The 27,398-nt window shown below is 40.0% G+C and overlaps 1 protein-coding gene and 1 long non-coding RNA gene across 4 annotated transcripts in view; both read left to right on the top strand.

Annotated features, from left to right (window-relative positions):
• The first annotated feature begins 488 nt into the window (after nt 1-488).
• LOC307037678 (helicase ARIP4-like) overlaps nt 489-27,398 on the top strand; it is a 96,086-nt gene continuing 69,176 nt past the window's right edge. For 2 of the 3 annotated variants that reach the window (XM_079678733.1, XM_079678730.1), the window contains exons 1-2: nt 489-657; nt 25,062-25,222. In XM_079678733.1, the coding sequence (XP_079534859.1) occupies nt 25,108-25,222 (115 nt within the window). In that variant the 5' untranslated portion in view covers nt 489-657; nt 25,062-25,107. The other variant, XM_079678731.1, reaches the window with a different exon arrangement.
• Nucleotides 6,662-13,307, top strand: LOC307036837. The gene is made up of 2 exons (XR_013807486.1): nt 6,662-10,931; nt 11,760-13,307. It is a non-coding gene; the product is annotated as an uncharacterized lncRNA (long non-coding RNA).

The following is a 27,398-nucleotide window of genomic DNA, read 5'->3' as shown; positions in this document are numbered from 1 at the left end:
TCTTAAATTCTCTGTCAAAGCGTCTTTGAGTTTCATGAAAAGCGCTATAAAAGTCCCATGTATTATTATTATTATTATTATTAATACAGCAAAAGTATACATTTAATTAAAAAAGTAAACCAACATAGCAATGTTAAAACAACAATATAAGAAAAACTACACAGCAAAAGTAATAAATGTAAAGTGAATATGAATTCAAACTAATAACAGTGACTAAAAAGCATAGCTAAAAAGTGGCTAAAATGGAGCAAGATATTTAAAACTAATAGAAATTAGGCTAATTATGTACATAACATTGAAAAACCCGTATTTTTATTTTATTTTAACTAGCCCAAACGTGTATAATAATACAAATGTGGTAGGATACTAAACAATATCTTATACATAATAAATAATAAATCTAATTTCACGAGTTGCAATGCACTGTTGTTATGTAAGCAGGTTTTGTAACCCCCAACAGTTAGGATGCTCGTGCACTTCCGGAACTTTCGTAATGGCTTTTTGTGCAGAGCGCGTGCAGGGACCATCAGCACCGACCTTCCTCTTTTAGCAAGAAACTGATGAATGAGTGGAAGCGACCGAGCCTGCCTTGCATCTCATTACCACTTCACAAATATTAGCTTTTTCTCTCGGAGGGACTCCGCGCAGACACGGAAGGTGAGCCCCACACCGGGTTTTAATGTCCGCTTGAAAGTGTTTTCTTTCGGTTTTTTCTCTTTCCATTTTTGCCGGGGCGTTAATTTAGCCGTAGACAATAGAGGAGCACGCTGTACTTGTGCCCCTCCGCTTCTTCCTGACTGCATTGCTCATACATTCTGCTTCCGTGTTATGAAAGATGCGAGCACGCTGCTTTCTTTTTCGCCTGTTTTCTTTCCTAACCCTGCTGGGGTCTACATAAACGCAGCGGGGCTCACGGAGACCACACCGCCTGGCTGACAGACACCTCTGCGGGGTTAGTATTGCTCCGCTAACTGCAACGAGAGCCTAATGTGTTACCTAACTCTGCTAGGCTATGAGGGCAAACTAAAAAAGGGGTCTGGCTTATATAAAGAGTTATGTAAACTGAGGCTTTAAATATACATTCCCATCATCACTCAAATTGGTTAGTTATTTTAGTTGAATCCCTGAATAAGCTCTGGAAGTCTTTTAAAGCGCACTGGGTTGCAGTTCAAAGGTTAAAGATCAGACAGTGAGCCTAAAGGGTGGCTCCCTGCGCAATAGCACTTTGTATTTGAGATAATACTCATCCTTATTGGTAGAATTGTTTGTATTTGCAAAGATTTGAGCCAAGTGCTGTTAGTTAAATATGTTTTCTGTGTTCTCAGACTGAAAGGATTGGAATGTCACCACCACAACTTTAGACAGGTTATCTAAACTGTGTGTGTGTGTGTGTGTGTGTGTGTGTGTGTGTGTGTGTGTGTGTGTGTGTGTGTGTGTGTGTGTGTGTGTGTGTGTGTGTGTGTGTGTGTGTGTGTGTGTGTGTGTGTGTGTGTGTGTGTGTGTGTGTGTGTGATTTACCACTTTCTGGACGAACTAGCTTTCAATGAGCCTGAAATACTGTGCTATACACTAACAGACATGAAGTTGAGAGAGTCATGCCCTTTAATCAATACCCAACATGTCTTCTAGTTGTTAATGTTACTTTGCGGGTGGCGTCTTCTGTAGGTTTGACTTTTTCCATCTCCATCAAACATACCGAACAATGGAGGGAAATGCTGTTAACTTAATCTTTTGTCAGTGTAAACTCATGCTGGAAACAGTTAGCCTGCTAGCCTAAACATCCCATTACTTCCACTTAGCAATGTAGTTGGGTAGCTTGCTCGACAGCTCTGAGTACTTACATTGCAACTAGGTCTACATACTTAGACTAGATTTGGACCTAACTTGTAACTTGAGTCGTGCAAACATGGCTTCTAGTTGCAGGGCATTCTGGTCAATTGGTGTTTCAGTGGGAATTCAATAGGCGCTTTCACACCGGAGTACTTTTCCCAGTACAATTCCGAAAATGTGCGTTCACACCAAAAAAATCCGGAACTAGAACTTAGTTCATGAGAACCTTTTTCAGTCCCTGCTAGAGAGCAGGTACTTTCATGGGAGAAAAAGGTTCCCATTTCTGATTGGCTGGGCGGATTGCAAACCACGCCCCGTAAAACTCCCAAAAAGTTTTGTGAAGCCGCCAATTTCTTTGCTCGCATTAGCCCAGCGCACCAACGGAGAGAGATTAACTTATGGCAACACAAAAAGAAACATGGAGTGATGAGGAGGTGTCGGCGTTCTGGCGATTTACTCTGAAGGCTTCAGAGTAAATGAAGCCAGTCCCCAACTCCGGGGACTTCGGGTGGCAGTATACGCCGTGAAGTTGTTTCCGTCCTGCTAGTAAACCCAAAGCAGAAGCAGAAGAAGAAGAAGTGACGTCAGTGGCTTCATTTGCCTAATCCTCCCTCAGGGACTTATTCCGGTGTGAACGCGATCTGCTCTTTAGTTCATCAGAACTAAAGAGTTCTGATTAACTAAGTACTGGGAATTAAGTACGGCAAAGTTGACTTTCTGTCTGTATAGCTGTTGAATATACATGTAAAATGGCAGCTTCTGACAGAAAGCCTTGTTTGATTTTAAAAGACAAAACATTTAGTTAGTTGTTGAGTTATTTGATCCCCTAAAAGTACATTGGTGTGTTTTTACTTGAAACAATGGCTTTGATTTGGCAAAGATGTATCACACTGCAGCTTTCACTGTTGTCTTTTAAATCTGGGGGAGTTTTGTAACCCTGACCAGGCATTTCGGTTCCAAGTCACATACTGTATCACGGTGATCGACCCGTGGCAGGAAGATTATGTTCTAATGGTCTGATTCTCTGGCTTTTCTGTCTGCCTCCACTGTCAGTGTTGATCCTGAGACTTTCTTTTAGTCTGACCTTGGATCAGGTATCCAGTGAACCACTTCAGCCAGATGCAACCTTAGCTGATGAAACCGTCTCGCTTTCTGTCTCTTCTGTTCAAAACTTTGGGTTATTCCTTCAGGCAACTTCAGAACGAACAGAGTGAAAAAGAGGTTGCATAAAGTGTGTTTACTGTCGTCATCGGGAAAGGTTACCTTGTTTGTGTGCTTTCTTTAGTGAAGGTTAGTCTGTAACCTGAAGTTCCAGTATTTTGTTATATACCTGGACTCATGGTGGTGATATGTGTGAAGGTCACAGTACAGTTTTGCTTACATCAGACTGTCTGGAATTGATGATTTGCACTCTTGGCATGCTAAAGCTAGTATTTAGATAAGAATGTCAAAGAGAATTATAACGTTCTCGAGTTGTTGCATGCTTGAACAACGGTCAAGGTGTTTGGTTTTTGTCCTGTTTTAGACTATTTTCTGTTTCATTTGAAAAGGATGATCTACTGTGGCCCTCTCCTTTTCACCCTGTCATCACTGCCTCAGTCTGTTCCTGCTACCCAGCTCAGCAGGAGGCAGAGTGCAGGAACAGAGAGCTCACAACAGTCAGGAGTGATGGAGGGAGGCGGGAGGCTACCGCTGATATGATAGTGGGGGAGTGTGCAAAGCTTGACGGCATGGTTGGAAATGTCAATCAGAGCTGCAGTGTACATAGATAGACAAAAGTTACAACTACTTAAGTAAAAAGATATTTCACATTTTAGCAAATAAAAGTTAGTTCTGTAAGTGGGAGATGAAGAGAATTCATTGTCTTTGGTTAATCAGCACAATTATGTAAGGAAATGATTTTAACGCAAACTTTTGTCAGTGTTTGGACAAGTGATGCGAAACGGCACCACTCCTATCGGGAAAAATGCAATGGTATTTTCAATATTTTTTTTTTTCAAATTTGTTAAGTTACAATCAAGAAAAAAGAGCATGAATATTGATGGAACATAGGACATACAAAATGGTTTTAATTCACTTCTAATTCTGTAATATTTTGATTTTTGGTGTATTGCAATTTTGCAAACCAAAATCCTTTTCGAAAAAGGGAATTTGAAAAATGTTGCAGTTAGCAGAGATGTAAAGAACCCTGATCAGCCCTGCGTTGGGAATGCAAAGTCTTGTTTGGCATTAGAGAGATTTGAAACAAACCAGGGCTCACCCTGGGTAAGCTGCATCTTGAAATTAGAAAGATGGATTATTGAACAAATTCCTGTACACTAAGACAACGTAGACCTTTATTGTTATAGGAAGAAAATTCAAGGATATAAATGCACAAAATGTTGTCTCATGCAAAAAACCGATACATGTGATTCCCTATTAAATAGAAACCAATGCCTACAACTTTCTATAAGCCATACTGTAAATGAGGACAAGAAGGGAGGCAGTGTGGGTCTCCCTGACCTTACACCATGACACAGTGGGGGAGGAGCGGCAGCCCCGTATCGGCTGACCTCCTCTCCTTGTAAAACTGTCGGAGGGCGAGTGAAGCTGGGTGGAGCGGTCTGACTGACCTCCACTGCTAATATTCAGAGAACTGAAACATCACAGCGGGGAATGTGGATTAAAGTTGAGATTTATTTAAAGTGTTTCCCTCCGTATGGCCTGAGAGTTGAATTCTCTGAAGCAGAAAGGGAGAGGAGAATATAGGGCAGAGACTCTCAGACCTCCACTGCCCCTCATGTTTTAGTCATTCCTAAAACAACATGTAGGGAGAGGATGGACTGCTGTGTCTGACCTAATAATACTTCTACGTGTTCACTTACTATAACTTTTAAATCTTTAATGGGGGAGGAATGTGTAAGTACATAGTCTGCTATTTCTAGTTCACCTCTCTCCTCAGGAGTGGCGAGAAGTTTTTTGGAAAAGATGGAATCCCGGTCTTGCTGATTTTTTTGTCAAAGTCATGAAACTATGCAACTCTATGTCCTATACATCATGTTACCATACAACAAAACTTTGTTTCCAATTATGTTTCGTGGGAGATGATGGTCGTTTCATTTCTTTCAACGGAGCATTACAGATTATGATAACAGTTTTAAACACAATGCTGACTTAGATTTTTTGAACAAAGCTTTGTGGAAAGGTTTAGTAAACATTATTGGTTTTGGAAAAATAAATATGTATTTTCCATCAAGTACATTACGTTATTTAAGTACGTAATTTAAGTAACTTGCGCATGTAGCCTTTGTTAAAATAAGTCAAAGCAAACCCTAACCTGATTTTTATCAAAAAACACATTTGCGATACGTTAAAAGCTGAAATAACCTGGGAGAAAATAAATTTCCTCAAACATGTTGTGTGAAACTACAAAAGATAAATGAATTGATAAAGCAAGTAGCCGCTGTCTGGCATTAAACCTTTTATACATGTCATTTTATATCCCTATGTAAAGGTTATGTCTCTCTAGGCTTTCCTCCATGTTTGCGGATTATTAAACGTAAATCAATGAAGGTAACGTTGGATAAAGCGATGTAAGCCACCACAGCAGCAGGGAGGCTTAGTAACCGGAGGAACAGCCTTACAACAGGAAAGGTCACAGACTGAATTCATGTTCCTGACTAACTGTCTTAACGCTGACATTTGCTCTGTTTATTACACCTCTGGAAATGAAAATGGAATCAGCTCCATGTAGAGGATTTACTTAACTACATTATATTGTGCAGGTGATAGCCTATTAGTCTGATTCTTTATCGATTCCTCAATTTAAGATGACCCAAAACGAAGAAGGCCTCCACTGGTTTTTCAGCATCAAGGCTGCTGTTTTTATTTGTTCTTGTTAGTTAAAGAAGCTGGCAGTTGTTATATAATAAATTAATGCTTACGGTGGCCTTTTGGCTCTAAAAAGAAGAATTGGTTAGTGTTATTCAAAGTTCCCCATACTTCTGGGTTCTCTCCCTTCCAGGCCTCGTGCTGCGAGGAATATCTAAACTTGTAATGCTTTAATGTCTTTCTAAAGGTGTGCACGTTCGTAATTTATTCTCAGAGCGTAGAGGCTTTTATTGATGGCTGCAAGCGTGTTTGGATTTGTTAGATTTTTAGTGCTAGATCTCTCTGAAAAGAGGGACTGTGTCTTTCTCTGGGTCTTCAGAACCTGTTTGCTCTTGTCTTAATATCTTAGTGAAGGCTGATAAAGGTGAAACATGGGAGGCTGAATGTTTTATTACTCTAAATATTACCCTTAATGACACTCAACATTCCTTTACATAAAAACCCAGAAGTCACATCGAATAATGTACTTAAAGAGCAACTTGCAGGTTAGACACACCAGTGAATAAATGTGTAGGAAAATGATGAATACACTAGATTTTCAAAAAAGTATACAGAAATATACACTACAGTGACATCTGGTGTCATTTTTGTAAGACATTTTTACTTCCGCATAAAACAAGCCTCCCCACGTGACCTCCCGCCTGTGACGTAACATGGGGGAGACCGGCCGGTCTAACGTATGAATAAACATGGATCACGATGCTAGTTTTGACACAGAAGAAGTTGAAAATATATATTTGAATGCATATGATTATAATTATGAGCCTGCTAGGCGTCCAAGAGATCAGGAGCAGCCAATGATTAGAATAAATAACGGCCATCGGAGAGAAATGGAGCTGTGGTGTGAGGAGAACCAGTGGAGAACAGGGCAGCTGTCTTGATGAGTGACCGGTGTTCCGGATTAACTGGTTTCCCGATCAACTGGTTTACAGAGGTGGGGCATGGGTGGGGCACGGTTTACCTGAGAGGATCACAGTTTACCACAGCTGAAGACTTCTCCACGCTGCTTTCAAACTGTGAGTAAACAACGCACGCTTCACTTGGAGACTGTCTGAAGGTGTACACAGGTCTCAGATGGACTTGGTATCACATTAAGAACGATATTCAGTAATTAGTCTGGCAACAATAGCTGGTTTAAATGATTTATTGGAGTTTGCAATGTTTTGAACAGACATCCCCAGACAACTAGTTTTTCTTTTTGTAGTCCTTGCTGTTCGCGTCCGGATATCGCCATCGTAACCACAACCTCACACACTGGTACTGAATGTGCATCAAAGTCTTCCTACCCAGCCAAATATACCAAAAGATTTATGTAAACGACAGAAGAAGCGATCGAAATGTGTATTTCAGTCGAAGGCCAGGCCCCCCACCTCTGTAAACCAGTTAATCCGGAACACCGGCGTTAGCTACAGTTAATGTTAGCTAACGTCAGTCACATCACACCATTGTAAAGTTAGCTATCATATATCAGGCTATAACTAAAGTAGTATTGATAGTATAGTAACGTTACTGGCAGGACTGTTGATACTGATCCATAACAGAAACTAATGCGCAAGTATCAGCCGTATCTCGCGTTACCTAATGCAACTCCACACTACGTCTTACGGTGCTGTGTACCAGAGGGGAGAGAGAGAGAGAGGAGCGAAGGGGGGAGAGAGATGTAATACAGTTTCCTGATAAACGTTTTGTTTGATAGGCTTCAGCTGTGGAGAGTGTGTGCTGCAGGGAGGTGGATGCACAATGCACCCAGGAACGAAAGCTAGCTCCGGTCCTTTTCCTGTTAGGGAAACGGAAACTGTGGACTCGATGTCCTTACAGGCTGGAGTTTGTGCAACCTGCACAAACTCAAGCCAACCGTGATTAAAAATGGTGAAATGCAATGTAAAAATACCAGCTCACTAAATCACAACCGCTCAAACCAACTACAAACTACTACCGCGGATTGGGCAGAGAAGGAGTCGGAAAAAGTTGCTCCCCCATGTGACGTAATATGAGGCGTTTGACGTTAAAAAAAAAAGAAGCAGTTTTTAGTAGCAGAGCTCAAAACGGCTCCTTTCCCTCTGAATTCCTGCCCTTATGTCTTGTAAAAAATATCAAATCCTGCATTAACTTTTTTAATTGTAATTTTCATGCAAGGTTAAGCATAAATCTATTAAAAAAAAAAACCTGCAAGTTGCTCTTTAAGGTTCATATTGTGTCCATCAGTTTTAATTATCTGACAATCATGTCTCATTTCTTCAGTTTGGTAATGCATAGCTGTCGATACAACCCGTGAGAGTTGCTATGGACACAAAGCCAGCCAGATGTGACCATTCAAATTGCTTCAACTACTTTGTTGAGGTTCGAATCAAACTAATTATAATTTTCTATTTGTGTGTTGATTATTTTCCAGGTTTCTCATTAAAAATGAATAAAATGTCGAAATTTCTTCAAACGTCAACAGTGCAAAAGCTTTATAGTTGATATTCTCTCATATGACAAAAGCAGCAAATCCAAACAAGTGAGCTCCTGGAACCAGAAATTCAACGAATTTAAGTAATTAACCAATTCATTTTGAACTCAGAATAAGGGTTTGGGTGAGGCATGTCGTTTTAAAGTTATTAGTTGCAAGGTACTGCATATAGTCGGAGAAGGTCCTCCTAAGTACAGAAGGACATTTGTGTGTGAGTGTGTTTGCGTTACTCTTTAGCATTTGTAGAGTAGAGTAGCTCTGTCTGTGTGAAAGTTACATAACTGTGTGTGTGTGGAACAGCCGTTGTTAGTGTTGATGTTTTAATTTGTTGATCAGCCCCCCCCCCCCCCCCTCATAAGCCAGGCTCTCTTTTAATATATGGGTATTTCTCTATTAGGGTGTGTTCCTGTTCTTGTTGACATTAGTCATTTGTTGACCAGAATCCATGGCTACACCTTGTGCTCCCCTGTCATCTTGTTTTTCTTCATCTGTGTCCCATTTCATTTACAACACTGTTTGTGTGTGTGTGTATGGATGTTAATCTTGTTTGACGCAGACTTTACTGACTGACAAATTAGTTCGGAGTTGTCCCAATTTAAATATCTACATGTGGTTTTTAAGGGTCGTTCCATAGCCTCAGAGAGACAGGCCTGTATCTGTTTGTGTAGTTGTTGCTTTACATGGAAACTGACATGACTTTTTCCACGTTGATGATAATGTAATGGCAGCCAATTGTGAACTCATTCATTTGTTCTGAGCTGTAACAAATCCGAGCCACGGTCTGATCCCAGACGTTCCCCGGGTGCAGCTGCTGCACCACAGTTCTGCACTTTCCATCTGTAATAATTACCACAGGCAGCTTAAATGCCACCGTCCAGACACACAGCTGGCATCTGCATGTGCTGCCACATTAAGGTATTAGCGGAGCGATGGCCCCAAAAGATTTTTCTCTTCCCTCTCTCATCCACTCTAGTTCCTCAGATAACCGCTGACTCGTAGTTCTCTAACTCAGCAGACTTTGTTATGATCCCATTAATGATTAATCTCAGAGGTCAGGCGGGGTCAGCGCAGATACACCAAAAACAATGTCAGTGATGAGGTAGCTAATAGTTTTGAAGTCAAGACTTTTTCCTATATCATAGTTAAATGTAATGTTTAATCTGTGGTTGAAAAGGATTACGTGTATTGATAATTTTGTATTATCCATCTATTCAAGTTCTGTATTATAAAATTCAGACAAAAGCTGCATTACCTTATATTTCGAAAAATTCTTTATGATCTCTGTGTCTAGTATTTTTTTAAATGTATACTTGATATCTTTAACGTATGTTGATACGCAAATTGACTAATCATTGAAAAAGTCTGTAAGGAGTCTGTAGTGAGGGATAATAAGACACATTTAAATGACTAATTAAATGACTGTTTTGGCTTATGATCATTTTAGCTCAGGTATGAAAGAACACCTTTAACTTCACTGCAGTTCATCAAAACAATGTTATCAATCAATACGATTGTTTTCTACCCTGTTTGATAAAGGATCTGTCTTACACACTTGCTTTCCCTGTTGGATCACATACCCCTAAAGATGTGTCTGAAAGACCTGAGGGAGGAGATGGATGTTGGCAGAGAGGGATGGAAAAATCTGAGATTGGATTTTTTTCGATAAACAAACATTTACTGGCTTGCATGCATGGTTTAAAAAATATGTCTAAGATCTTGATCGTGGAAGGAAATTGATTCCTGTAGAAAAATGATAGCCAGTGACCATAATACAGCATATAATTGATCTGTTTAGCTTTTATAAAGATTTTTTTATCCAATCACAAACTTACATTTTACAACAACTACAGAACGGTGCCAAACTTTTACTTTAATTAATTGTATATCTCCTTTTGTACTTAATTCTTCATAGTCTTCTCTTTATTCTGATATGTATAACAGGTTTCTTTCTCAGCAGTTGTGTTTTGACTGCCGCCAGAATAAGCCCATCCTACTAGGGATTCTATAGGTTAAGCAGAGGAGATCCTCCCCCTCCCGTGTCCCTATGTAAACCCTTAACAAACCCAATGAACCCTCTAAGCCCTCACTGATTGGCTGGACTACAGCCAGCAGCATCCAATAGAGAACCGCAGTGACGCGTCGTAAAACCCGGAAGTAAGTTAGCATTTTAGCACTTCCGGTTCCTTCCTCAAAAAGCAATGCATTTTTTCCATAGGGTTTTGGAAAATAGCTCGAAATAAGGTCTGTGGTTGACACAAATTTAAGAGATAAATCACGTTTTGTTCTACGACATTAAATACATCAGCAGTGACCCCACTGGGGATTTTTGAAGAGTTTACGTGTCTGAAAAACGATGGTTGTTACCGAGTGGCTGAATAGGACTACAGAAATTGTCGAGGCTGTTTTACGTCATTACGCCGAACACGTAAACACTCCCGCTAAGTTTGTTTTCCCCTGTGTTCTGCTTGAAAGCAAGTACCTGCATATCTTTAGTATCTGTATATCTATATCTGACCATTAGAATCTGCATTTTTGAAATTGTCATTTTTAACACCGTAGTTTTACAAATTATAGAATAATTAATTACCAGTGTTTTCCAATTTTACTCGGCAGTTCGTTTCGTTAGCTAACGTTAGCTAAAGCTAGCGCTACTAGTTAGCTACGCAATGGTTTGTTGCTTTGCTCCGGGTTGCAGCCACAGGTCTTCGCATGAAACGTGCTTGTTCTATCGTTTCCCGGCCGATGTTTTCCAAAGGGGAGTCTGGATTCGTGTCATGAGGTAAGCTGACGTTACATTTTTGTCCATGTCACGGTGAAATGTAAATGATGGGTAGTGACTGTATCGCCGTTTTAGAGATGGCGCTGCTGAAAAGACCGCAACATAAGTAAAGTTAATGAATACATCCTATTAAAACCTGCGTGGCTTATATGATAAGTCTAATTAGTACAAGCAACATAACGTTTCACCATGTAACTAAAGATTGTAGTCAGGGAAATCAGTTTGACATATTGAACTAATAACAAATCACCTCTGGCTGGAAGAGAACTCTCTGCTCCATAGCTTCTCTTGGACGTAAAATCACATGTACATTTTACATTTATATTCAATTTAATATTCCATCCCTCACATACTTTTGTATACATAATAACTTATATTTTGTTTTTCTTGTTATGCTGCTGCAACACAAACATTTCCCAAATTGGGATCAATACAGTAATATCTTATCTTAATTAATTAAGAAATATAACTATTATAATTAGTGTAGCAGCTTACACCTATTTTCAATATGGATTAATCTACCATTTATTTATTTAGTTCAATTTTCATCTATAAAAATGTCGAAATAGTGAAAATGTTCCCGAGACTTATCGAAGTGCAAGGTTATATCTTTAGATGTTTTGTTTTAGCCTATGTACTTTATGTCTTAATGCTCTTACAGTATATGTGACGGCGTGACTTCCATGAAACTAATATTTTATATCTTCCCAACAGACGAGATGACAGGAAACCTAACACTCTAACAACCACAACATTGCAAAGGCGAGTACCGGTAAATGTAAATTAAAAAAAATTCACAATTTTTGTCTTTCTTCTTCTTTCTTGCAGTGAGGTGAAGCTGACCTTGCACTTGGTGCCAGTAAGGATGTTCCTCACGCAGGCTGAATGTTTCTCCTTCCTTACTGACACAGAAGCCCTTGATTTGCAATGCTTCACTAATTGTCATTTCCCTGGCTCCGTTGGGACACTTTACCTCCAGCACAGCGGAAGACCCTACCAGACCATCTGGAGATGCCCCCAACAATCCTGATAGGGAGAGCCACAAATCTGACTCATGGACCTGCATCTGGGTTGCAGTGGTGAATGCCCTGACGCCCTCACATTCATTCATAGTCCCCCACTGTACAGACAAAACACCATCAAGGGCCTGTTGTTGCCCTCGCACCCTGGCAATAAAGGAAGCAGTCACACGCTTTGACCTCAGGACAGCTCCAAAGTTGCTGGCAGTCAACCTTCCTTTCCTGAACAAATGCCAGTTTGGGTTGGTTCGCTGACCAGTGGTAGCCACCTGAATTGCCCTCTGTTGCTCCTCAGACAATGCCATGCTTGCCACAATTGCCTCAGGTCCCTGATGCCCAACAGATTTGATAATTTCAGGAACAGTAAGTGTTTCCAAGCTGTAGTGTTCCTCTTCTGGCTCGGGGGAGAGAAGCCAAGAAATTCCTGAGAACCTGCCCCCGAGTCTGTCCCTCAGCCAGTCACGATCTTCGGAGGTGGGCTCTCTTGTGAGCGGGTTAAATTAGTTATTGGTTTCAACAGTCACATTAAAACAGTTACTAAATCAGCCTATTATCACCTAAAGAACATATCTAGGATTAAAAGACTAATGTCACAGCAGGATTTGGAAAAACGTGTCCATGCTTTTATCTTCAGTAGACTGGACTACTGCAATGGTGTCTTCACAGGTCTGACAAAAAAATCTATTAGAAAGCTGCAGCTGATTCAGAACACCGCTGCTCGAGTCCTCACTAACACTAAGAAAGTGGATCACATCACTCCTGTTCTGAAGTCTTTACTCTGGTTCTTCACTAACACTAAGAAAGTGGATCACATCACTCCTGTTCTGAAGTCTTTACACTGGCTTCCTGTGTGTCAAAGAATAGATTTAAAAATACTGCTGCTGTTTATAAAGCACTGAATGGTTTAGGCCCAAAATACATTTCTGACCTCCTGCTAAATGATGAACCATCCAGATCTCTCAGGTCTTCAGGGACTGGTCAGCTTTCTGTCCCCAGAGTCAGAACTAAACATGGTGAAGCAGCGTTCAGTTATTATGCTCCAAATATCTGGAACAAACTCCCAGAAACCTGCAGGTCCGCTGCAACTCTTACTACTTTTAAATCCAGGCTGAAGACTTTTCTTTTTGTCGCTGCTTTTAATTGAACTATTCATATCTTAGACTGCACTGTAACTTTTATCCATGTATTTTTTCTTTTAATGTTTATTTTATTAGCTTTTCTTTTTAATGACTGATTTTAATTGCCATTTTCTTAATGTCTTTTATTTTTTGTAAAGCACTTTGAATTGCCTTGTGTTGAAAAGTGCTATATAAATAAACTTGCCTTGCCTAATAAAGATTTCATGTGACACATACAATTGATTTGTTGATGGGAATTAATGTGAATAAATTAACTGTAGGTTAACGGTACTCTTGCTATCACTACTCACCGACACTATAAACCTTGTCCCTCATGCTAGCCCTGACAACACCGGTAAGCACACCTTCATCTAGGCTGCACTGTTACGTGTCCTGACTTGTAGTGGTTCTCTCCTATCTACACTCTTCTTGTCATCTTTGTAAAACGATATCAGACTGGTAATTGACACAGCCATGACTTCTAGTTAAATTCAGTGTGGCTAAAATGAAAAGCTTTTGTTAAAATATGCAAGCATGCGAGAGTCAAATTCAGCTTTATTGTAAAAAATTCTACATGTGTTATACATCCAGAAATATCGAAATATCGTTTCCCACAGTGTGACATGTATACATAAAACAAAAAGGGCCTAGATAAACGTGGTATACATTAAACAAAACAAAAAGGGCCTAGATAACCGGGGTATACAGTTTAAAATGTTAATATATTTAATTTAAAGTGTTCAAAGTGCAGTTTCAGTGCAAGTCAGTTGAAACGATCTTAAGTTGGCGTGACGTTGAAGTCGTGCGACCCTGCTGCTGTACTGGCTTGTAGTTCGTTTATAGCATAACGTTAGCATTTCGCTTTTGGCGACTAGATTTATGATTCAGAAATTATAAAAGTAGGGTTGACATGTGGAGATTATCCGGCTGAACAAAACGTGATCCCTCTCTTAAATGTGTGTCAACCACAGACCTTATTTCGAGCTATTTTCCAAAATCCTATGGAGAATTTGCATTGGTTTTTCAAGAAGGAACCGGAAAAAGTTTACTTCCGGGTTTTACGACGCGTCACTGCGGTTCTCTATTAGAGATCACCTTTGTGCAGTTATCCCATGTCTCTCAACACCTCCTAGTTCAACTGCATGAACTCAGGAGACAATGATAAAGTGTTTGAGCTCCTGCTTCTGTCTTTATTTGAAGCTATGCCGACATTAGAAAGAAAATAACATTGTTTTAATTTAATTGTCAATAAGAATTTAGAAGAACTAAATCGATGTTTTCACCGTCTGGCTTCTAAAAACCACACAACAAGCGATGTGATCATTCATAGGTGAGAGTTTTCTTGTTTTCTTCCTCTTTTGTTTAACTGTGCTCAGGAGCTGCAGGCCAAAGGGAGCGAAGGTGGGTGGGGATTAGAAATGACACCCAGGTGAGATTGACCCAAGGGTTTAAAAATATCCTCGGTTCACTGATCCAGGTCAGTCATTTGTTCGAGACCTCTCGGCCAACGTCTTAAATGCAGGCTAATCCTGAATTACACTTGTGTACGAGTTGAAGGTATTTACAGGTTCAAAGACAGAATTCGAAAAAAAGGCGTGTGTGTGGGCTGTTTCAGGCCCAAATTAGAATCAGAAGGCCGCAAGTGTGACATTGAGCTTGGATGAACTCTGAAGCGTCTCATTTAAATATGTTATTTAAGACTTTCGCAAACAACCCAGAAACATGAAAAGAAATTGAGAAATTGTACATTTCTGTCCCTGAGTTGAAGCATTTTTAAGGGTTTGAATAAATGTTTCCGGTTAGTTCTGAAAAAATTCTATTAGTCAAATAATTACTTGATCAGTAGCGACTTTGATGGTTAGTCAAGGTATAACTTTTTGCTGCTTATAAAAGCTTTTGGTGAAAAAAATCTTTCATCCTGGCATTTAGGTCTTGGCTTGATGTCACTTAAGCAAAGGAGATTTTGAAAAGACCTCCACCATTATAATCAGAAATACATTCCTTTATCTCAAAGCACTGTGTGTGTCTTTGACCAGTATATGTGTGTGATGTTGCCTTTGAATGAAAATAACCTGCCTTTGATTGGTCAACCTCCTGCTGCCCCCCCCCACCACCAGCCTTCAGTATTGTGTAATTCTGTTACACAAGCGAGGGTATGTGGTGCAGATCTTCCACGTCTCTAAGCAATTCCAATAGAAAAGCAAGGTGTTATACAATATACATTTTCAGAGCAAGAAACCCAAGTGTTAGAAATCTCGCAAAAAGCCTGCGCTTGGAGAACCGGTGAAGGGCATCATCAGGCTGTTTATCAGAGGAGAAGACTGAGCTGTTGTTTGTGGTTTTAAATAAAAAAACATGTCTAGTATTGACAGGTTCAACAGGGGTTATTGATGTGAAGGTGAAACGTATCAGATATGATCGGTCCACTTTAATTAAATTGTTAACCCAAGCCACCGTGCAGTCTGTTTATTCTTTTTATTTCTTTTCAAAACAGCCTTGAACTTGAGGTAAATCTGATATTAATTTGACCGGAAATCAGCATCTTTAGGATTTGAAAAGATTGTGCCGTTTGACTTGCCGTTTATTTTTATTTTCTTGGCCCTTCACCGCACATCCCCTTCTAACTCTCTATTACTATGTATCTCCTCCCCATTATAAACCCCATTGAGCTTCAGCAGGGTTTATAGTGTGTGTGTGTGTGTGTGTGTGTGTGTGTGTGTGTGTGTGTGTGTGTGTGTGTGTGTGTGTGTGTGTGTGTGTGTGTGTGTGTGTGTGTGTGTGTGTGTGTGTGTGTGTGTGTGTGTGTGTGTGTGTGTGTGTGTGTGTGTGTGTGTGTGTGTGTGTGTGTGTGTGTGTGTGTGTGTGTGTGTGTGTGTGTGTGTGTGTGTGTGTGTGTGTGTGTGTGTGTGTGTGTGTGTGTGGTCCTTGCATCCGTCTATACATCTTGTACAACTTTTTATACCAAGCCAAAGAGTGGCTTTATTAGCCAGATCTTATGTAAGGCGGCTTATGCAAGCAGCTGTCTTCTCACTGCCCCCTTCCTTACGTATCACTCTTTATGTCCTCTCTCTCTTTAATTACATGGTGTAAATGTAAGTGGGTGCATATGTGAGGTATTTTGTACATGACACCCTGAGAAGGACATATCTAGCTGTAGGAGAGCACATGTGCTGGCAATTTAAATCCCAAACACGGCCCGCGATGAGAAAAATAGTGTTTATGTTCACCACAATTACACAGGTACAAGTAAAGACAGCAAAACATTAAAGGGGACCTATTGTGCAGATTTTCACATGAATTTGTATTATGTGCCTCTACTGTGACATGTCTACATGCTTTAATGTTCAAAAGTGCTTTATTTTTACTTGTACTGTGCTGCTCTAATTGTTAACCTGGCCGACTCTGTTGTGATTGGTCAACCGCTTATACCTCATTCACACCAACGGTGTTTCAGGCCCAGTTCGGAGCTGGAGCTTGAAAAGCACCGGGTGTTCCTCTTCACACCGCAGCAGAGCAGCCTCTTAGCTCCGGAATCCGGTTCATTTCGAGCACCAAATAATTTGAACCGGAGTTGCGTTGGTGTGAATGAGATATTAGAGATGTCCAACCACTTAGTAAATCACGTACAATGTGTCGGAGCACTAGCCAATAGATGCACGAGTGTTACGTGGTGAAGTCACTATAAGAAGTAAACAAAGAAGGCCTTTGGGGTGGGGGGCGGGTGATTGTGTGTGTAGATTTTGTAAAAAAAAAGATGGACCAAACTTTTATCCCATTGAAGGCACATGACTAGTGCTGCGTACCGGTACACCGAACCGGTACTGGACTTGTAAAAAGTTTCGTTTCAAGTCCGGTTAAAAACTAGCACTTAAGTATATTCTCCTTTTTGTTCTAAACCATCTAAAACCTTCACTAGATCGAGACATTTGCGCTGAGAAAAGACGAAAAACATCGTGTCGGCTTCTGATATGGCGGCCATTACTGAACTCACGAAGTCTCGCAAAATATCGCAACTGCTCGCGAGATCTGTGTGACGTCAAGGGAAGCTAGCGATGTGATTGGCTTAGACATAGTAGACAGCGTGGTCGAGTAGTCACTACAGTGTATAGTAGTTGTGTAACAGTGTAATGCGTATAGTCTACTCCAGTGGTTCCCAACCTTTTTTTGAGTACTGTACCCCCAAAGCATTTCAAGCCAACCTAAAGTACCCCCTACTACGCAATCAATCGTGGTGATCCCCAGGATATTGTGTGTGTGTGTGTGTGTGTGTGTGTGTGTGTGTGTGTGTGTGTGTGTGTGTGTGTGTGTGTGTGTGTGTGTGTGTGTGTGTGTGTGTGTGTGTGTGTGTGTGTGTGTGTGTGTGTGTGTGTGTGTGTGTGTGTGTGTGTGTGTGTGTGTTGTTAAGATTCACCGATTCGCATCGGTGCACCGGCATAAACGTTCAAGATGCGAGTGCACCGGTTGAAAGAGTGCACATCGGCTACAGTTTGGGTTGAACCGGGTTGAACTCGCGATGCATCGATTGCGTAGCGTCTTTGCATCGGTAAGAAACCGATTCATTCATATAAAATCCCCTCATCTTGTCAACGCTCAGCAGAGACGATCTTTGATATTTGCTTCGCCACTACGGAGGCCGAGAGTCACGGAAGTTGAGGAGAAAGAGAAACACAGCGCACCGAAAAATACCTACAAATCAAACGTTTGGCAACACTTCGGATTGTTCAAGAAAGACGGTGTAATAGTCCTTTATGCTATATAGTTGATCGCAGGTCATGGAGAGTACTAAGGTATCCGTAGACCTTTGTATGAGGTATCTTTATTACTTAACAGGTCTACAGCCATGATACATAGATCCATCCTAGATGCGGACTTGCATACACACAGTATCACTCCGCAGCTGCACCCCATCAGTAACGTCCTGATGGTATTTGTGCGCGGCACTATATATTACAGACGGTCAACTTGAAAAATCGCTCGCAAATTGTTAACGATGCCGAGCCGCTTTAAAGTACACAAGTAGTTCGAGGAACTTAGCGACGCACATAAAGAGGCGACATGGGGTCTGCGGCTGAAAAGAGAAACCTGAAAGTTAGACATATGAGTTAAATCACTGTGAGGTGTTCTGTCAGAGAGAGTGCTGTTTAGTTTACAGCAGCCTGTGACGGCCAATAATAATTTAAATGTCTTCCTTAATGTAAGCAGTTATGAAATACCTGTTTGTGAAAGTTTTTTTTTATTCTTTATTGTTCATATAGAACCCACTGCTTTCTGCTCACTGGTGAGTTAACCTATGAATGAGTGTTAAGCACATCTGGCTGGCAGCTGTATGGGCATTGCTCTATGGTAGCTGTTATTTGCACGTTGTTAATCATGAGCAATGCATCCTTACATTGTTTAACTGTGAGGTGTTATACAATTGTACTGTACTCTGGAGAGCTTTTAAAGGTAAAAAAATAAACGGCGTGATGTACAGTACCAAATATGTAAAGCACTTTTTTGTTAATGTATGATTTGCTGCATATAAGGAATAAAAAAAAAAATCCTCTGTTGTACCATATTGAAGTATCATTATTTTTGCATCGTGTTGAATCGCATCGTATCGCCTCGAATCGCATAATGTTGAATCAAATCGTATCGAACTGTATCGGAACAGGGGTGAATCGTATCGTATCGCATCGCCTGGTGTTTCAAATGTATCGTTAATGTATCGTATCGTGGATTGTCCTATTTTCTAACCAGAGAAATGAAGGTTGTCTCACCCCCTCCCCCCTTTTGATCATGGGGTGTTTTAGGATACCAGACTGCTCCCCTGCCTCTTATCCCCTCCCCCTCCTCATCCTGTTTATGTCCATCTCCTCTGTTATCCTTCATGCGTCCGTCTCTTTATTTATATTCTTCTCTCTGGTCTTTTTATATGTTGCCCTCATCAGCACCCCGCCTCTATATTCACTGAATTGAAATGGCTTCTCATCCTAACTGGCAATGCTGCACTCCCACAATGCAATGCAAGCTTTTGAGATGTCCTTGGAATGCCTCCAGGTGAGGTTCTTTAAGGTTAGGTGATGTAGGGTGTCGATGGTTTCAACTCTTTGTGTGTGAGACATTTCAAGAGAGTTGTTTGTAGTTGGTGGAAGCTGCTTTAACACAAATAAAGATATCTCTCTTTTGATATATAATTTAAAAGTCTTTACATTGTTGTGGCTCTTCCTCTGTTGTAGTTCTTTTTTTGTACAGACGGACAACAATGTGATCCGACAGTGATATTAAACTTGTGACTAAATGTTTGCTTGCCTGCATCAGCTTTGCCTTTCTCCATCACATCAAGTATGCCTGTTGTTAGTGAGTATCCCTTTTGCATGTGTAGGCAATGTAATGCCCATTCTATTAATGCCGACTCCACTATAGCAATGACAGCTACAAGAGACAATTACAAAATGCAAATAAACGTAACAGCTGTCCCTGGAAAAAAGCTGACCAAGACAAATGGTGTATAATAAAAACCCTAAAGGATTATAAGAATATAATAATATGAATGTTATTTTTGTGACTTAACATTAGCCTGATTGTGAATTGAAATGGTTGTAATCATCTTGAATAAATGTCCTTTAATGTCACACTTCTGCTCCCATGAAGTGCTGTAACTGACCCGATTGATAGTTTGCTCTATAGAATCTCAGGAAATAGTGAAAATGTGTCAAACTGCAACGTGGTGTCTTTAAAGTTCTTATTTTGTCAGTCCTAAACCCAAAGATTTTCACTTTAATGTGATGTAAAACACAGAAAAGCATGAAATCTCTATATTTGAGAGGATTTGTGCATTAATAATTACTTAATGAAAAGACTTTCAAAAGACTTGTCGATTGACTAATTTATGAGTCTACAAATCATTGCAGCTGTACTAGATGATGGATATCTACCACCAGTGGTTGGAATGAATCCTTTGTTAAAAATGTATGGCGCTACAATGCCCATTGGACATCCTTCACAAAGCTGTTACATTTTATTGTACAAGTGTTGATGTGCCAAAGCCAAGCATAGTTAAAAAGGGTTGTCTAACCTGCTGGACCAACGCAGTGCTGCTGAGAGCAGCAAATATATATATATATATATATATATATATATATATATATATATATATATATATATATCATGTTATGTAAGTGACATTTAACAGGTTAATGGCCTGACGTCAACTCAACAGCTTGGCTCACCTTCCTTTGGTATTTAACGACAAGTCAGGTTACTTCGAGGGAAAGTAAAAAAAAACTGTCTCAACAAGACAATTTCTTCCCAGTGTTGCTTCTCTTTTTTTCTTACAGAACCTGCTTTTAAAAATATGGTCATTCAGTAAAATAGTATAAAGTGCACCAGTAAAGGTGAAGTTATTGTAAGCAGAGTTTATACATGTATTGCTTAAGTGCAATCTACTTTTTTGCATTGATGTTTTTTGGCCTAGTAGCGAGAGTTTCTCCATGTCAGTAACATGACTCTGGCTGTGAATGGCAATCTTAGACATAAATGCTCAAACAGTAACATAAGTGTCCCGAGGAAAAGGCACACTGAGGGCCTCCCAGTTAAATCTGCAGCCCACTCTTCCCTGGCATGTAATGTTACACAATAATTTCACTGATCCAAGAACTGCATGTTCCTGTTCCCAGTAAACTGTAGTGCACTTTCCCAGCACTGTTCTGTGGTTGATGATGTGATAACAGTGTTGCACTTTCTGATGCTCGTGGGCTTACTTAAGGCACCAAAAAAGATTTTAATAACATTATGTAAATGTTTTCTTCAAATTGAAATATTTCCAATTATTTTGTCTCAGCTGGAATGTTCTGTTTATGCTAATTAACAATGCAAGCACATCAAACTAAGATGGTGAATGTGGTTCACCACCAGGATATATCGGAAAACAAGTTCCCTTAATTGTATTGTCATTAAAGGTCACCTATTATGCAAAAATCCACTTTTTCACGTCTTTTATACATAAACATGTGTCCCCTCTTTGTAAAGAGATTCTAAAAGTTTCAGGAAAAAAGATTCACTCACTTTTTGTCTGAAAATGAGTTGATCAGATTTTCAAGGCTTTTATTAGTCATACGTACATAGCTACAGTGTAGTTATGACAATGAAAATCTTAGGTCACAGGCTCCTCCAACAGTGCAACACAATAAAACTGAAAAACTGAAAAAATAGTGCAAGTAAATGCAAAAAGAAAAATAGTGCAATAAGAGTCTTTATACAAGTGATCGGAATATGATATATTAGATAAATAATTTGTAAGTTGCAGCCAGATGAATGTTATGGATGTTGTTTCAAAAGTTTAGGGGCCTCATTTATAAAGCTTTGCTTAGGATTCACGTGGGAAGGTGGCTTACGTAGGACAAAGCAAATAAATACGCACAAATATTCCGATTTATAAAACACAGCGCACGCACGTCCTATGCCGGTTTCCCTTTATAAATCACAATCAACTCGAAATGCGGCGCAGCTTTTGCGTGCTTCACGTAACGCCCATATTTTCCTATAAATTATCAAAGTAACGCCCCGTATTAATATTCATTCTGACTGACTGCATGAAGGAGATCGCAGGAAATGACGACAGAACAGCTAAAGACATTTCACACCGTGTCAGATTTTGGTTATTTTGGGGAGGTCGAGATAATCATTGTTTGGTGGATGCAGCTTGAACAAGAGTAGCAGCATGGAGGTCGGATCGTCACCAAAATTAATAAATAAATGGTGTGAAAAAGTTAATGACAAAATACACATAACCATCCTCAGGCAGTGTGTTTGTACCGGGGAGAGGAGACCCCCCCCCGATGAGAAACTGAAAAAAATGATCGGGGAATCCCTCCGGAGTGGAGTCATGACGACTGGATCTGAATTGTTTTTGTGGTTTTTGTTCCAGCTGTCGATCAGCTGTGCGCAGCGTCTCCACTGCACCCTGTGTGTCTCAACCCCCCCCGCTGCAACTCTATATCCACCAGTTAAAGGAAATAAAACAAATGTGTTGACTTATATCAGCTGTACAATTGACCAAATATGGTGTTCTTAGTTTCCATACCTCCTGTGTTTTAAGAGCAACTTATCAAGTATTGGCAAACGGCACAAAACATGATTAAACATGATAGTAGGCTATAGGCTCGTATCTACAACCTATATAAATGTAAAACGGCGTCAGTCACTATCTGGGGGTGAAAAGGTTTGCATGAACTAGGTTCTAGTTCCAGATCTTTTCGGTGTGAAACCAAAATCCCAAGAACTATCGGTCTAGTTCTTGGGAAAAGTACTCCGGTGTGAAGCGCCTATTGTGTTATTTTTAACCAAATATCTGTCAGAGGGGCATTGGGAGTGGCTCCTTATTTTCATCTAAAGTAAAAGTAAAAGGATGCTACAATGCACGATCTGTTTGGTATTTGGAGCCAAACACTTCAGAGACATGTTTTGTATCCGAGACCTAAAATATATTGATGAAAAACAGTATAATAGGGGACCTCTTTAAAAGGAAAACGTTTTTTTTGTAAAATTTAAAAAAACAACATTAGTCAAGCTCTTTTGATATGATGTGATAGTGTTTGTGAGTACTTGCCGGTTCTCTGACCTTTTGTGAAGACTGCGTTGGTTATTAATTGTAATGGTTTTAGGGTTCAAACCCTGTAGGGAATGTAGGATGTAGAAGCTGAACCTCGTTTCACGTACTCTCATGGACAAGTATGGGCTTCTCTTTGACAGAAGGGGTTTTGTTTCCTTAGCCCGTATCTATTTTGTCTTGAAGAGGATCAGTGGTGCAGCAATGATATCCACTGTGCGTCCTCCACACAGTCCTTGAGCGGATTTGAGGAGGTTTCTCAGGAAAATGAGCCACAGTTTAATTTCACTCCGTTGAACACAAGAGGAATATAATGAGACACAAAGAGAGCATGATGATTTCTGCTACAGCATTCTACTTGCACAGTGCCGTCCCAAATTACAAATCTTCCAAAAGTTAGCACTTCTACCTTTTTGAATGTCTTTCTACAACAAATCTGAAATCCATCAAATAGGTATTGGGACTCAAAGTCAAGATTTATGAGGCTTTTGAAATTGTCAATCCGAGGCCAATTGGTGAATTTGGCTGGTGTCACCTGTTGTGTAATCTGCTGTGTAATGTTATGCAAGGTGAGCTGGCAGGGGATCAAGGGTAAACCGTGCTGTGATACTGTGAGTCTGGGCTCATCTGCGCCGGGGTGAATATTATTTGAAGCCTTTGTTTTGAATAAAGCAAGAAGACAAAAGCAATAATTATTGTTTTATGGTGGTGGTTATAGGCCATTGCCTGGGAGAATTCATGTGATTTATATATTTGTGTCATTTGCATGGAGAAAGTCTTTGTCTTCTAAATTGCTATAGTCAAGGTTTCTTTAATACTGCTGTGAATTATGACATTAGTAATGATATCTTTGTGTTATCATTGTGCTATAAAGCAAAACAAAATGTTGTTTTTGCCGCTTCGCAGCTGATAATGAACGGCACGGCAGCAGTCTGTGGTTCCAGCTTATGGTTGTTTCACTTTGGCAGACAGAAAAGCATGTGAATAATACCAGGGTAATTTCCCTGCCGCTGAGAGATGGAGCTTTACAAGCATCACAGAGTCTTGAGAGCTCTCTCACTGTGTCTCTCTGAGGTTTATTTCCTCCTGTCCATCTGCAGCTCTGTGTTTCATCCACAGGTCATGATCTTTGATACGTCTCTCACAAAGAACCTGCTATATGCTCCTGTCCTATCTTTTAGTAATATAAAAACCCTGGAGGTAAACCGTTTTTATACAGAATCAAAATGATGTGATATATTTTATTTCCACCAGAGAAAACACAAATTACACAAATACAAGAAAAAACATATTGTGCACATTTTCAGGTTCATAATTGTGTTTTTGTGCCTCTACTGTGACATGTTTACAGTGGCGAACCGTGTCTATCACAACTGGACTTTCGGCAGACACGCACACCCGCGCCGTCGTTATAATGTCCGTCTCTTCACTGAATTGTCGTCTTGAAAAGGGTACTCACAACAATTCCGGAACAACATCATCTTCACCTGTTGCACTTGCCATTTCAGCGTTAAAAACAATAAAACGGAAAATGAATGAAATTCATCTGATCCTCTGTCTCGAGCCAGTGAAATAACGGGCCTTCTAGAGTACCCTGGAACCGAGGGAAACTCTGGAAGAATAAGCCCATTTACTACAAATCAATATATGATTCTTTGATCAAACTGTCAATCCAAACGCACGCTCTCATTCAGTGCAACGGCCAGAGCATTCGATCAAGGATGTAGAATACCTTGGTTGAAGGATATTCTACCCAGAGACCCAGAAACAGATCTGATTGGTTGCTTTATTTTCTAACACAAAACCACTGAAATGCGTAGTGCATGGTCCGAGAAGGACAAACAAATCAACGTAACACTGTAATATTACAGATCAACAACACAGATACAATTCTCATTTATTCATTTTATATACATTTTATTTATATAATTAAATCGATTTTTTGTTTGTTTTATCTGAGTGTTCCAGGGTATTCTCTGAATACCTTGAAGGGCCTGACGGTTCGCCACTGGATTATACATGCTTCTACGTAATTCAGTGAATAATTGAGTGAATACACGTCTTAAACTAAATGAAAAACAGTGTGTCTTCAAGCTTTCTAAACAGATTTTAATAGCCTTGTAAAATAAAATGTTCTCCAAACATTTAACTTTCTTTTCTCCAGCTTTCCACTTTAAATTTTTCCTACAGACAAATGTTACCCAAGCATAAAATGCATAGCCAATACAGTTATTTTATTCTATTTAATTGCACTTTTTTACTTTGAAGAAAAGCTTCAAACCCGAGGCTGAAGATCAACCGAGACAAGCTAATACAAATACATTCAAATTCATTAAATCAGTGTCTCTGTGTTTATACAGGTACTTGGTCATCTATTCATCCTCACCTTGTATTTCTGCTTCAGGTGTGCAGTGCGGCCATGCTGAGGTAGCAGCAGCCTGCAGGTCAGGATGTCTGCTGAAGAAGAGGAGCGACTGAATGGGAGGAAGAGGGGGATGGAGGTCTGCTACATCACTGATGGAGACAATGACAACGACGGAGATGATGAAGATGAGTGGATACCTGGTGAGTCAGAATGGTAGTTTATGACCAAATAATCGCTTTAACTAAGGTTGCAATTGAAAGATGTCTGGAATAATTTATGTTTGAAATAAGTGCTGATGAGCCTAGCAGACATATGAGCACTCCAAATAACAATTGACACACTAAATGCCTAAATTTGAAATAATGTGAGCATTGATTATATCCATACAAGCCTACCAAACAAAGGTTTATGGGAAAAAGACTTACGCTGTGAACTGACGAGGATAATAGGACACATCTAGGAAGCTTGCCACAGTTTGGCTTCAATTATCATTTCATTCTTTACTTGCAACACTAACTAAAGCTTCTAATATCTCGTCTGCCTAAAATATTAAACTGCCTTTTAGATACACTTACAGACCAGACAAGCTCTCCACATGAACCTTTTGATCTCCTCTAAACTCCCTCGTCTCCTCTCATTTCTTCTGTTGCCAGTTTGCGTTGCATAACGCAGTGAATCATCATTGTTGTGTTAGATGCTGAGTCGTCTGTGGGCCTCAGTGTGTGTGTGTGTGTGTAGGAGGTAAAATGTAACTTTAGTTGGATACCTTTTAATGACGTCAGTGTTTGGATGACTTTGACATCATTACCCGTAGAGAGGAGCTTAGTATTTACAGTTTCTTAGATTCAAATGAAAGATTAAAGGAGGGGGTGCAGCGCGATCAGAGAGCACCTTGGTAACTCGTCGCATCACATTTCATCAACTTAACTTACCATAGTAACGCTCTTTACACACTCAGACTGCTTTCTCAGGTGATTTGCTTGATATAAACATCTCATGCTCTGAAGTAATTAACTGTCAATCCATAAAGCTAAAATTGAGTTTAATTGCAGAGGCGTTTAGTATCAACGCTTTTTCTCATACTTCTATCTTTGTGAGGACCAACTTGAGTTTTAAGACCTTCCTCCCAGAAATTTCTGTGAGTTTTTTTCACTGCGCTCCATGCCAGCAATTTGATTTCCCTTCCCTGTTAGGCCCCAAGCCTGTTTTTCAGGTTTCAGGCTCGAAAATGACATTCCCAGAACAAATGACCATATCTTCCCTTCTAAAAGGGTTAAATTAATAATCTTTTTTCTCAAAGTAATCATAAACCTTTGAGTTGGATGTAGAAAAGTCAGAATCAATATAGATGTTTTTAATCTTAAAGAAAATTCAGATTGAACATGGTAAAAAAATGTAAATTATAGTGTCTGTCCAAAACATATTTTGTACTTATAGTGAAAACTAACTTTGGATGATGGGTTAGTAGACTTAAAGCTTTAGGAATCCAAAGTACAACTTATATAATAAGTACCCTGTATCAAGATTGATGCAAAACAAGTGATATTTGACCTTTTTAAACAGATTTAGCAAAGAAAACCTCTTCTGGGGCCATTTAGGTGGATTTTCCATATCTCTGGCCCCCCTTGTTCGATTTTGACATGTGACATCTCTTTCTGACCGTTAGAGCCAATAGAATCCAAGGGAAATCGTCCCGCACACACTTATGTTAAAAAAAAAAAGGTGCAGCAGTCTTCTATAAACCCACTTCCATTATAGGGGCCCCACTATGCTTTATTGGGTTTTCGCTTTCCTGTAGTGTGTTAGGTTTTTCTGCATGTAAACTGCCTGAAACGCCTCCATAGAGACATCACTATGTAACACTTGCCCTCCTTTTGGCCAGCACTCCAACACAATGTGCACATGATAGGCTAAGGGACAGAGGGTGAAAAGAGGTGCTGCAGCACAGGCAGTATGAGAAAAACAAAGAGATCTTTGAACATTGAAGCATGTAAACAAGTCACAGTAGAGCAGGGGTGTCCAAACTACGGCCTGGCGGCCAAATGCGGCCCGCTGGCCATTTTGAATCGGCCCTCCGCTAATTCCAAAAGTATAATGAAATATGGCCTGCAAATTTAACTTTTGCTTGTCTTGTACTTCTTAAATATGTAAATGTAAAATATGTAAACCTATATTACACAGTAGGGATGCACCGAATATTCGGCCACCGAAAATTATCGTCCGAAAATGGTTAAAAAGACCCTTTCGGCTTTCGGCCGAATGAAAAAATATCACCGAATGTCAGAGAACAGGGTTACGTTGATCATACTCCGCATATTTGTCCGGGTGTTTTGATTTCAAGTGGTGGAGTAATCCCGAAGTGGTGAAAGTCTTTGC

This window comes from Notothenia rossii (assembly GCF_949606895.1).
Source record: "Notothenia rossii genome assembly, chromosome: 4".
Classification (NCBI taxonomy): Eukaryota; Metazoa; Chordata; class Actinopteri; order Perciformes; family Nototheniidae; genus Notothenia; species Notothenia rossii.
Note: the sequence above shows the minus strand (reverse complement) of the source record. Positions and strands in the feature narration are given on the sequence as shown.